The sequence below is a fragment of the Aulonocara stuartgranti genome (genome assembly GCF_965226115.1).
Source record: "Aulonocara stuartgranti genome assembly, chromosome: 8".
Classification (NCBI taxonomy): domain Eukaryota; kingdom Metazoa; phylum Chordata; class Actinopteri; order Cichliformes; family Cichlidae; genus Aulonocara; species Aulonocara stuartgranti.
The window spans coordinates 2442395-2455542 of NC_138959.1; the positions used below are offsets into that span (position 1 = coordinate 2442395).

Consider the following 13148-nt stretch of genomic DNA (forward strand, 5'->3'; position numbering starts at 1 on the left):
GCAGCAACGAGCGTACACATAAACAAATGTGTTCACAGCCACACGAGCTCCTCTCAAAGCTGAGAGGCCGTCTGTGCAGCTGGGCTCAGTGCTTCCCCCTAGCTTCCTCTGCAGGGAAAACAGCGAGGGAGAGAGAGAAGACGGAGAGAATGAATCTCAGAGGAAACCCTGAGAAACAGGAAAGAAGAGGCAAAGGACGGGCTCTGTGGAGCTGCATGAAAGACAAACAGCGTCCTCTGAGAGCTCTGGCAGAGCGGCTGCAGCTGCCGTGATTTAAACAGCATTTAGGAGGTTGATACCTGGGTCATTAGCTGTGAGGATACCTCAGCGAGAGGCGGCACCCGCACAATCTAAAGATTAACAGTCCAAGGCAGGAGTGTAAGAAGCAAGGAAAGCAGGAAACTGCAGAAAGCACTGCGGTCGAAAATCATCTGACACTCCCGCCATCACGTGACGTAAACGCAGCAGCGGCCTTACCTTCCTGCACCGCCTGGAAAGGGTTGTTGGGCGCGATGAGTTTAATCGAGTGTGTGATCTTCTCACTCTGCAGGATGTCGTCGTTCAGACTGAGGTCAGACACGGCGAGCTGGAACACCTGATCATCCTGCACTGCATTCTCCTCAAATATCGCACCTGGACAGGTAGAAACAGGAAGTGTAAACAGGTTAAGGACTCAAACACTGCTCTACTGAAAATACCACCAAAATATCATTTTATTATCTCCACAGAAAAAAAAAAATATCTCAGCAAAAATCAGTATTCAAATTTCCTGTCAGCTAGAACACATGGTCTCCGGTCCTTTATCAGTACAAACCACTGAACTCCTGCAGTCACTAACAGTGTTGTGTATACCATCACCAAAGAAGCGCCATACTGTAATTACTGTAAGGTATGAATGTGCTAAGCATTCTCATGACAGCTACTAATCAAAGAATTACACGTGGTTTATCGTTTCTTCAGTCATATCCACGATGGGGGGACAGAACAACAATCTGAGTTCATGCCGGACTTTGGACAAAGACGTCGGAGCTGCTACCCTAGGCCCGGACAATATGAGAAAAACCTAATATCAAGATATTTTTTGGGGCGGGGGGGCTATATCGCAATACATGATACAAATCACAATATGTTTAAATATCCTTGAAAAATAAATGTTATTTTTAACCATATAGTGCCTAAAACTGCACGGGTACACTCATTTATGTCAACTATTCAGTATTTTTTTCCTGCTTCAAATACAAGAAAATCTGAATAAAATGTTTTATTTTAACCAATTTTTAACCATCAATTACTGTGAAAGTAAGTCTCTCGCTGTGGTCAACAGCAGACCTTTAACAAACAAACAAAAATACATCAAGAAAGAATTCACGAGACAAAATAAAACGATTGAAATTAAAAAAAAAAAAAAAAAAAAAAAAAAGTGTTCTTTGCTACTTGTAAGATATAAAAATGTATAAAATGTGATGAACTCAAATTACAGAAATAAAATCTAGATAGTGACTAAAAAAACGACTGATCTAGAACAGTCACGGGTGGCACCGCTGGTTTAATTAACGTTTTCTTTGGTGTGTGGGGAGATGTTGATAGGCAGTTTAAGACTGTTTTAATTATGCAGTGTTTAATAACCCTTATGGTGTTATAGCACCACTAGGTGGGGGGTTGCCCTACTGTTGTCTCCTAGTGGGTGTGTGAGTACAGCGGCAGCTATTACATGCTGCTCGTGTTCTGTTCTCAGGAGAAACCTTACCGATGTAACGCTGTTTGATTTAACTGACTGGCTTCGAGCTATCCGGCTAACCTCCACACCACACGCCCGCTGGACCTACTAGCTGCTCCTTCATCGCCAGACTGCCGTTACAAGTGGAATAATTTCAGGGTACTGCTACCCTTTGTTTTGCATTTAGTTCGACATCCAAACAGCGAGTCTCTTACTCTTGCTCGTCTGAAACTCCTGCCGTCGCCATATTTTCCCCTCTCTGATAGCATATAAACACACATGCTCAGCGCAGTGCACCAGGTAGAACATTTTCAGGTTGGGAGGGGTTATTAATGATGTATTCGCAGCGTGTGGGAAAAAATACTTACAGTAAATTACATGTAGATGGCTTAATATTGCCATGGCAACTGAGAGCCATTTTAACTATCGCATGCGGAACAACTCGCGATACATCGAGTATATTCGATATATCGCCCACCCCTACTTCCCCTGTTCCGTTTTTTGAAGAGACAAGAATGATGCTAAAGAGCAGACCATGTTCAGCCACCTGAAACCCCCCAAAACAAGAACTCCTTTCTTACACAACATCGATGATGCAAACAAACCACTAAAATCCCAAAAGCGCTACAGTTGATTTCAATCGTGTCCTTGAATCCGTCTCCTCACATACAAGCACAAGTTATCGAGTAATCAGACCACATATCTTAAAGACCTCAGTAGAGCTCTTCTCTCTCAGACTGTCGGTTTACTTGCGCTTCCTCTGTTTTTTTAAAAGTAAAATGGGAGGTAGAGCCTCCAGCTATCAAACCAGTAGCGGGGTCTGATAGTAGATATCAACAGCTGCTGCAGCTGAGAAAGACTTCAGGATCTGGGTGGAGTGTTTTACTGCACGACGCTCACGAGCCCCATCGTTGAGATGATGCATGCATTTCATTTTATGAAAAAGCCAAAGGGGAAATCGTGGTGAGAAAATGAATAATAAACATGTATAAAATGAGCTTCTGTCCGGTTTTAAACATCTATGCGAGCGGATCGAGGGCAGAAATGGACCAATAGGCCTAGAGAGGGGCAGACGGGTAGACAAATGGACGGGCTGATGAAACTTTCCAGATTCTGTTTGGGAAATTTGTCACGCACAATTAAGAAATTCCTGCCTACGAGTGAGAATTCAATTTGCCAGACTGCTTGTGCTCATTCATCTCTCCGAGTATCCAAATGAACTCTGCTCAGCCTCACTGTGGATTTGAAGGCCTTCCTCGCAGGGGACGCTGTCTAGCTTCTGGGCTTGATCAATCAATCATCCACTTTTGAAATTGCAGTCAGTCGGGCGTTTTCAATTAAGAATGAGGCTTGTCAGAGACACGGTGGGGGGATTGATGTGAGGTTTATATTTCTGCTCGCAGCCACAGCAAACTGGTGAGCCTCAAACTTCAACAAGTTTAATTAATAATGAGTGCCAAGGGGAGAGGAGGTGGACTGTAGACCCACGGGTCTCTCTGTGAGCTCACAGTCAAACCTCCCAGGCTCTCTGCCACTGTCTGCTGCAAGGAAACTGGCACAATTAAAGGGCAAGTTCATCCAACAGGCTAAAACACACGACTCCCCCACTAAACACCAGCCACACCATTAGTATTTAGTATTATTTATTTATTTATTGTCATTGTCAAGAACAATGAAATTGCATTTGGGGCTTCCATACAACCCAAAAAAAAAGAAGAAAATAATAAATACCCCTTAAAACCCAAGTGTACATATTTAACCCAGTGTGACTCCAATGCAATAAGACAATCCTTAGCAATAATGTTCGTAGAAATTCAGACAAAGACCTGAGAAACATGACAAAATACAACAATGCAACCCATTCAATATTATTGTACTGTGAGATATGATATCAGATATGATAGTTATCTATTTAAGAAAGAGGGGGGGGGGGGGGGGCAGGAGGGGGAAGAGAATAAAGATATGATGCACCAATGCAGACCAGTTCATTGCTATTAAGAAGTTGGATATGGTTATTGTCCGTGAGAGGGGGGCAGAGAGTTCAGGAGCCTCACAGCCTGTGGATACAGGCTGTTGGCCAGTCTGGATGTTCTGGCCTGTATAGACCTGTACCTTCTCCCTGAGGGCAGCAGATGGAAAAGGTGGCGCGCAGGGTGATGTTGGTCCCGCAGGATACTGTGCACCCTCCTCAGACAGCGAGTGGGGAAGATATTACTGATCTCTGGCAGACTTGTTCCAATAATTCTGCCAGCTTCCTTCACCACCCGCTGGAGTGCTTGCTGATCGGCCTTGGTGCAGCTGGGGAACCACACTAGAAATCCATACGTCAGAACGCTGCTGATGGCACAGTTGTAGAAGTTCAACATCAGAGATCTGGGAATGTGTGCGCTCCGCAGTCTCCTCAGGTAGTAGAGGCGCTGTTGGGCCTTCCGTACAACTGAGGTGATATGGTTGCCCCAGGACAGGTCCTCGGTCACAGTTACCCCCAAGAATTTAAAACTGCTCACCCTCTCCACCGCCTCACTGCCAATGAAGAGAGGCAGATGGTTGTTATGACCCCTCTTCCGGAAATCTACAATGATCTCCTTGGTCTTTTTGGTGTTTAAGACCAAGTTATTGTCGTGGCACCATGACTCTAGTTGTTGCACCTCTGTCCTATAGTTTGTCTCATCATTGTTGGATATAAGTCCGAGCACTGTAGTGTCATCTGCAAACTTAACAATGAGATTGGACGCGCAGGAGGAAATACAGTCATGGGTGAAGAGAGTGTATAGCAGAGGGCTCAGAACACACCCCTGAGGGGCACCGGTGTTGACCACAAGGGTGGAAGAGGTGTTCTTACCCACTCTGACACTCTGTCTACGGTTAGTGAGGAAGTCCACAATCCAGTTGCACAGAGAGGAGTTAAGTCCCAGTTGGTGGAGTTTGGGACGGAGTTTGTATGGCCGGATGGTATTAAAAGCCGAGCTGTAGTCTACAAAGAGGAGCCGTGCATAGGTGTTCCTGTGTTCCTGTGTTCCAAGTGCTTCAGTAATGTGTGCAGTACTGTGGCGATCACATCCTCGGTTGACCGGTTCTCCCTGTATGCAAACTGGTGCGAGTCCAGGGATGGTGGAAAAGCAGCTCTGATGTGTTTAATGACCAGTCTCTCCAGGCATTTGGCGGGAATGGGGGTGAGTGCCACAGGTCTGAAATCGTTCAGACATGTGACATTTGACTGTTTTGGGATGGGAACGATGGTTGCTGCTTTGAAACAGGATGGTACCAGTGAACAGGACAACGAGGTGTTATATATAGAGGTGAAGACGTCCGCCAGGTCCGCAGCACAGTCTTTTAGCACCCGGCCCAGCACTCCATCCGGCCCGGCCGCCTTCCTGGTGTTAATGCTCCGGAACACACGCCTCAGCTCATGAGTGCTCAGGACCGGAGCAGGGTCGGTTGAGGGGAGAGGGGACAGGACAGGGTCGGTGTTCTCCCTGTCAAAACGGGCATAAAAGAGATTTAGATCCTCAGCCAGAGTAGAACTGTCGGCTGAGGGTGATGGTGTTCTTCTTTTGTAGTCCGTGATAGCCCTGATGCCCTCCCAGACCTGCCTTGGGTTTGTGTTGTTCTCAAACCTGGCCTCGATACGCCTCCTGTGCTGCTGCTTGGCAGTCTTGATGCCTCTTCTCAGGTTGGCCCTGGCAGCACTGTATGCCTCCTGGTCCCCGGATTTGAAAGCGTTGTTCCTTGTTCGAATAAGTTGTTGAACTCCGTGTGTCATCCAGGGTGGATTATTAGGGAACACACGGAATCGTTTCCAAGGTCCCATTACAGTGATTTTTAGTTTTAGTGTCGTTATTTTCCTCTGTATTATCGGTTCTGCCATTGCTTAGCTAACATAAACGAATGCAAGTCGGTTAATAAAAAGCATAGCATTATTGAAGCACTGCAAATTATTTAATCCCAACAGCCCCAACCAACCAACCACATGATGTCACGTTCCACACTGACAGAAGATGGCGCTAAACGTGTTTTGAAACTTTAAGCTCTTCTTTCTTAAATCCAGCTTCACACCATGTCAGGTTATGAGAGCAGGGCTCAGTGGTGTAAATTAGCCTTGTGTCGCGTTTCATGTCCCCTTTAAAACCTCTGACTGATAAAGAAAACAGCGAACACGATCATCTGCCGGGGAGTTAGACAGCACCTAAACATTAGTGCAGACCAAACACTCGGTGAAGTGCAATCAATCTAAAGTCGAAGAAACACAACAAAGAGTTGAAGGCTGATTAATGAGCCTCAAAACTCTTTGATCCCAATTACAAAGGGCAGATTTTAGAGTTGCTGACTCGGCAGTTTTTGGTGGCAGAAAGTGGGGCTGACGCAGTAATAAGCAGCCGGGTGACTGAAGAGTGGAGCTTAAAGAGTAAAGTATGACCGCATGTTCTGAAGATTATTCACATATGTAGGCTTCTTCCTGTTAAAAGGGTGGTTTTCCTTCTCACTGTTGCCAACTGCCTACATAGCGGGTGGCAGCTGGGTTGACCATCTTCCGTGGGATTGTGCAGCTCAGTAAAGGAGGACCTCGGGGTTTCTCCGGCTGAGCTGGTCCTTGGTCAGCCTCTCCGTGTTCCTGGGGAGTTTTTGCCTGAGTGTTTCTGGGGACACAATAATGTGACGGACCAGCTGTGGAAGTGACAGAAACCAGCAGAGGATTCATCACTGCTGTGAGAAAAAGATGCAGGTGATGGGAGTTTTAATCAAGCTAACAGTAAATAGCTGTTAGCTCGTCACACTTCCACTGTGTTTCCTGAGTTTTGTTGGTTTTTTGGTTGATCATTTTCCCTTCAGAGAGTGTGGAGGGCAATGGTGGTAAAATGGGAGGTGCCCTGGGATTGATCAAGTCCAACAGATTGTTGCTTCTGGAATGGACCAATGATTGAAGCCTTTTTACGTTCCAGTTTACTAGAGAGTGACGAGAGGACAGCAAAGCAGGGAGAGTGTGAGGGAAGACACGCAGCAAAGGGCCGCTCGGCTGGTAGCTAGCGACTTTAACTACCTGCAAACAAATCAACACGTTCAATGCAAACTCCAGGGGAGCAGCTTGCTGCTCTGTTTAAGGCTCAGCTCCCTCTTTGTGACTTGATAACAGAAAGCAATCAGTTCAGGAATACGCATAGCTGCTGCCAACTGATCTCCAGTCCTGTGTGGCCGAGGCCTTAGGAGGTACTAACCAGGGGATCCGTGGTTCAATCTCAGTCTTCCAGGCTGCATGTCCAAGTGTTCTTGGGCAAGATAACGAACGCCTTGTCTCAGATCTGTAACAGACTCAGCAGCTAGCATGTGGGGAAACGCAAGTTTAAAGATGTGTGGGTCCAAGATGTGCTGATAACTTTTTAAAATTGGGAATCCAAGCAGCTGAGCCACATGTGAAACCAGAAAAGCTCCAAAGGCGCTCGAGTCTTTCATGTCTGCCGTTATAAGCCCCTGTTCAAACACAGACGTGCGCGCCGTTCAGCTCAGATGTTTCATTAAAGTTTGCTTTAACCGTCGCTGCACTGAGGCCTGAGATGTCACGGCTCCTGCTCATATTAAGTCGGCACCATTTCTATGAATCGCTTTGCAAGCACGTTTCAAGGCTGTGTGTCCTGAATCAGGACAATTGAAGACATTTGACATTTGTAAAGACACGATTTGAAGTTTCCACCAACCCTGATCCAAGTGTTCGGTTCACTACATCAGACTGAGGATATTCAACTTTAAATTATGACTGTTCACTAAACAGCTGTGCGGATTACTTTATTAATGAACAGGTGAATTGCATCTTACGGGTTATTTTCATCTCTCTCACAGCACAAACCTCCTCCAGTGTAACTCCACCCATCCTGTTTCCTGCTTCTTCGCCATGCTGTTCCCAACAAAAGCAAACATATGTCCTGCCATACATGCACCGCCTGCAAACTCTTTCGTCTGCCTACACTCGAGTCCTAAAACCGCAACAAAAGAGCCGTCGCATGTTTAACACCTGCTATAGTGAGTTGCACAAATCACCCCTGCAATCCGCACTCGTTTCAAAAATCCCGGCGTCCATCTGTCCTCACATACTCCACTTTAAATTGGAGGACAGCCTCTCTTTGGCAGGAGCTTCTTTCCTTCTGCCTTGGCGGTCCGCCTGGTGAGACAAAACTGTGCAGACTGAAAGCAAATTTGTCTCCTGGGACAATAAAGATTTTATATACATGACTGTCAGGTGAATGCAGTCTAAGAACAAATGCATTTTAATCTGACAGGCTTGCTGTTCCAGCAACAATCTGGCCTCTGCAAGCTTTAATGAGGAATGACGATTATAATCGAGACATGACGCTCACGATACCATCTCACATGCATGAAAGCTGGGTATCGACCAGTATTACATAAATGCCTTAAAAACGTGCTGTCACAGTATTTCTTGGCATTTAAACCACAGTTTATTGATATCCATTTGCTCCACAGAACGGCTTACAAACTTTGTTGGATTATTGAATTTTATGAATAAGCTGAACGGTTAATAAAGGCCACAGAAATGTGGGAATCCTGTTTAAGTTGGAAAATTAATGTGTGGCTTGGCTGACCTTTCCAGCATATTTGCAAACATTTCTACGCCACGTACAAGGTGGGAACTTCACACCAGCCAGCAGCCAAAAACCATTTATTCACCACTGATGCAAAAACAATGTATTGGAGCGGCTAAGTTTATCAAGCCCCCGCCTCTCGCTGGCAGGTAATCAACCAGGAGTCCAGGGCTGCGAGTCCCAGAGCTCAAGCTGGGTGGGAAAAAATATATATAAACCAGAAAAAGCAGCTGCTTTATTTGGGGATTTAGCAGCTTCTGAGAGCTGGGACCATAAAGTCTGGCTTCTTGCTTGACCCATTAATCTCAGAAAGGCTTTATAGCGGCTGGGACTCTCACTGGGTCACCACATTCTCAGATTTTATTTCCCACCACCTGCTGCCAGCAAATAGATTTTATTTAGAAGAACATTTCCCTCCAATTATTTATGCATTGCATTTGTAGCAAGAAGTCAAATGATTGACAGCAACATCAAAAGAGGAAAAAGTGAAGCAGTGTAACCGTCTCCATCATCTACACACATTTTACTCCAAAGTTAAAACTTTCAGTGAAGCTACTTTAAGACAGGGGAACGACGTGGAGCCGAGAGGCTCATTTTTCAGTTTGGTGAGCAGCACAAGAGATGAAATAATTATTTTATTTTTATATTAAAGTTAAAACAAACAAACAAACAAAAAACAGACACTAGAGCCAAGTGGGAAAATATGCAAGCATGTATTTCTCTTTTTCAGGGCAGTAATTACACTTTATGATTGTGGATGAGGATTTTCAACTCTCGTCTTTGTTTGTGCTTTTCTCTACACAATATACAAATAAAATACAGTTTTCAGACTAAACTGCAGCAAACTGAAGATAAATCATTAGAATGAACGCTCATTAACCAGGTAGGAGGAGGGGGGCTGTTCTTATTTTTAGATCTTTACCAGTACTTGGTTTAATCCAACCTTTACGGATCCTCCAAAGTCCTCCAACACACACACACACACACACACCCCAACTGGAAACAAAACTCAAGGAGATGGCAGAAAGCACAAGAGAAGACTCCACAGAGACAGCACAGGTGATCTCAGTTTAGACGGTAACAGGAAAGGTAACAAACGTAAAAATCAAAACGAAGCCACGTGAGGGTCTAACATTCAAAACAACACCGGAAGTGATGTAAAGACTAAGAGGGAAAACAACAGGAAACATTCACAATCACATGGACGAGGCTGAGCCCACCCAGTCTGCAAAAAAAACATTTCTGCAGATATTTCAGTTCACGTTCAACTTTCTGACACCAGACAGTGACTGTGAGGGAAACCTGGGGGGAAATCCACAGTGTCCGACTGATATATGTGTGATTCATGACACCTCCACCCTGCCTTTGCAAGTCTATCAACGCATGAGCGTGTCAGTATGTCTACGAGCACTCACACCATTTATTTATTTAGGCCTTGTGTGTAACACTGAGGCCTAAATAAAAAGGGATGAGAATGAGAATCTGTGTTACGCTGATTGACTGCTTGGTGCTTGTATACTTTGTATTATGTATTGACATCCTGATGCAGGCTGCGTGGAAAGGATTAGCTGAAGGAAAGAAACAAAATGCAGAGGGCTTCAGGTCTGTTCAGGAAAACACTCGTACAGCTGCCTCCCTCTCAGCACCAAGGACAGCTCCTGTGACTGCAGGCTGGCTCACACATGAGATTTCCTCACATTAGCTTCTCAACATCCACCAGAGTGCCAGCAAATCACTTTGAGTGGGGTTAGGGTTAGGCAGCATTTTAGCCACATGTTAAAGTAGATTTCCACTGAGCTTTGCCCAACAGGTCAATACTCCACATAAAAAGGAAGCAAATATAACCCCGACCTGTTACTGAAAACGTGGATGTTGAAGACTGACGTCCATTTACTGTGAAAATCAGGACTCCTATAGATCATTTACTGTCCTGACAGCCTGCATCAACAACAGCAACTAATAAATGAATATAAATATATAGAGATGCTGTCAGTCATGGTGCTGCCACAGTGGGACTTTTATGACAGTATCAAGACGCCGCTGGCTTCGGTCTACCTTTGCCGGCTCTGATTTCTGTCGTCCATTAATCAGCGGAAGAGGCCGATGTCGGCACCCACAGTCATTGCAATTACACTCATTCCTTTCATCACCCTCATACAGGAAAATCCAATCCTATTAAAGGTTTAATAAGTGGTAATACAAAAGGTGCCATTTATCTTTCCAGTAGCCCATGTGGCAAATCCCTGGTAGGCTAAACTACAGGGAAATAAAACATACGTGGCAGAACACTCGACTGTTATTACATGCAAGAGTGCAAATTATTCTTTACATTGTCCTCCAGCCTCCCTCAGCGAGAGGTGGTGTGGTGGATCCTGCCCTCACCAGGATGCTAATGACAAACAGGACTCTACAATAACCGGTTTAATAAAGCCTAGTGCTGGATGCTAATACTGTACATGTTTGTGTGACTGTGGAGCTCATTAAATACAATTTGGATGACTATGTTATGTGGATATATTGTGCTGAAGTATTCTTATACTCACGTGTAATTACAGAACAGGTGAAATTAACTGGGATGAGGAAAGCAGGCAAAAGAAGAACGAGCAACAATACAAGTCCTTCAAAGAAATGTCAGGGAAAGAAACACAAACGGCTAAAATGATTCATGCTGAGCTCAAACTTCCAAACAAACCTGGTAGGTTGATAACAAATTTTGAAATTCAAAACTTGAACCAAAACCAATATACTTAACCTAGAAAGACCACTAATACCATCAAGTCTTTAAATAGTGGAAATGTTCTAATTAAAACAAACCAACATGTTGCTCCATCCTCTGTCAGCGCCATTTAAATCTGCCTGAGGTGAAACTAAACTTTAGTTTGGGTCAAAGGTCGCACACAGTTAGTCTGTAAGCTAGCAAACACCACATCTTAGGGGCAGGTACAAAATAAAACTGACTACAGACCACGGGAGAAAATCATGAAGAATTATTCATGAAACAAAGTGACTGAGAAGCCGAACCTCAAAGAAGGACCGAGTAGTTATGCTGTCAGTGATTGGCTTTTTGAACACACGTTGGCAAGACAACTGGCAGGAAACAGAACAATGACAGAAGTCACGGTGAAATGCATGAAGGTGGACGTTTATGAAATAAAACAGGAAATGGATTCAAACCCAAGACAAGCATAGACGTATAGGAGCGATGCAAACGACGACAGATTAGAGAAGAAAATGTGACAAAGCTGAACTCGTCCTGCTGCTCTCTGTACTTCAGTACCACTGAAGAGGAAAAGCTCCATTTAGCAGGTTTGCATCAATAATGGCAACAAAAACAGAAGCTACATGCCAATCAAGGTCAGGTGATGCGGAGAATTAGTCTTCACATCCGCTCTGTGGAAACTGGATATTATTCTGATCCTGGACACAGTGGAAGTGAAATGAATAATGTGGAGGTTTAAACACAAAGCAGCACAACGAGAAGATTTATAGCAACCAGGAGTTTGGGTGACATTTCCCCAGAGTCCAATGGAGGATGCAGCGGAGCTATTATCATAATTAAACATCCAAATAAGCGGCGCTGCAGCACCGTGACCTTCAGGCGTACAAGGGGAAAACAAAACTGTCCCAGCAGCCCAGCTCCTCCTGCCTGTGAGCACAGAGCATGTTCTCACAGTCAGACATCAGCGGCTGAAGCTCGACTCAATCCTCAGCCTCAAACCCAAAGTTTCACCTGACATGTGAAGCACTGAGCTCCTCTTCCTCATGTTCAACAGCCAATGAAACATGCACGTGTGCAGATTAGCTTTGGCTATCATAACAGACAGTCATATACACGAGATCAGTTCTGCTGTGGAGACAATATGGCATATATTAAGATCCACCGAGCTGCTGCAGCTGGAAGAGCCTGTTAAACATCAGCGAGCAGCAGCATCTAATACAAGAAATCCAACACGAGAAGCTTCAAATTAAACCAGAAGTCCTGACGGACCGTGTAAACTGGTAACATGTAATGTAATGTACCGATGCGTCAAAGCTTCAGTGTCTCAAAACAAAGCAATCATTGGGCCACGCTTGGAATTTAAAAAGATGCATCTGCAGGACGGGGTTCTAAAATCCATCTCTGCCAAGAGCTACCCAAGCAGAGCCTGTGCACGTGTGCACGTGACTTCAGTTTAGCCAGAGTTAAAAAAAAAAAGTAAATGCCAAATAAAAGACTCCAAATACATTTACAGAAAAAGGAGGAAACATTGTGCATTGTGTGCAGCCTCCTTACTCGAAGAAATTTCATCTATTTGAACATTTTTAAAAGGAAAAAGCTCAAGTGTTTGTTTGTTTCCCATCCTGGTTTATTTTTGTTGTTTTGCTTTCAGGCCGTCTGTGTTTTCCTTCTAATTGTCCTGTAGTTACTCAATTGAAAACATTATTTGTCCTCCCAAAGGCCAATTTCAGACAAGTAGGTTTGAAAACAACAAAGCATCTGACCAACAACAGCCAAACTGAATTATTCAAAACAGAATTTAAACTGGGGAATAAGAACACCGATACTGTAAATGGGCACAACATTTTAAACCTTTATTCACATCAAACCAAGCAATCAACATTTCTCCTAACCGCCCCATCAAAAGCACCATTACCAACAACAATACTGGTTTGGGTGATAAACATGACCAGAGACCAAAGTCTAGCTTGAACCGTGATGTTCATGTCTGAAGTGAGGAGCAGCGAGGAGAGGGCACAGGAAGGAGTGTGAGGATGAAGGAGGTCTGACAGGAGAAGATCAGTGAGAACTTTGAAGATAAGAAGCAAAATCTAGTATTGGATACGTGGAGGAATCAGGAGCC

General features: G+C 44.5%; 1 protein-coding gene across 3 annotated transcripts in view; it reads right to left on the reverse strand.

The window, feature by feature from the left end:
- The window catches only part of grid1b (glutamate receptor, ionotropic, delta 1b), a 601213-nt gene that overhangs the window by 580368 nt on the left and 7697 nt on the right, over positions 1 to 13148 (reverse strand). For all 3 annotated transcript variants that reach the window (XR_014278519.1, XM_082544624.1, XM_082544623.1), the window contains exon 2: positions 478 to 633. Coding sequence is in view for 2 of the 3 variants with exons in the window: in XM_082544624.1 (XP_082400750.1) it covers positions 478 to 633 (156 nt within the window). In the remaining variant the exon portion in view is untranslated. The remainder of the gene's footprint in view (positions 1 to 477; positions 634 to 13148) is intronic.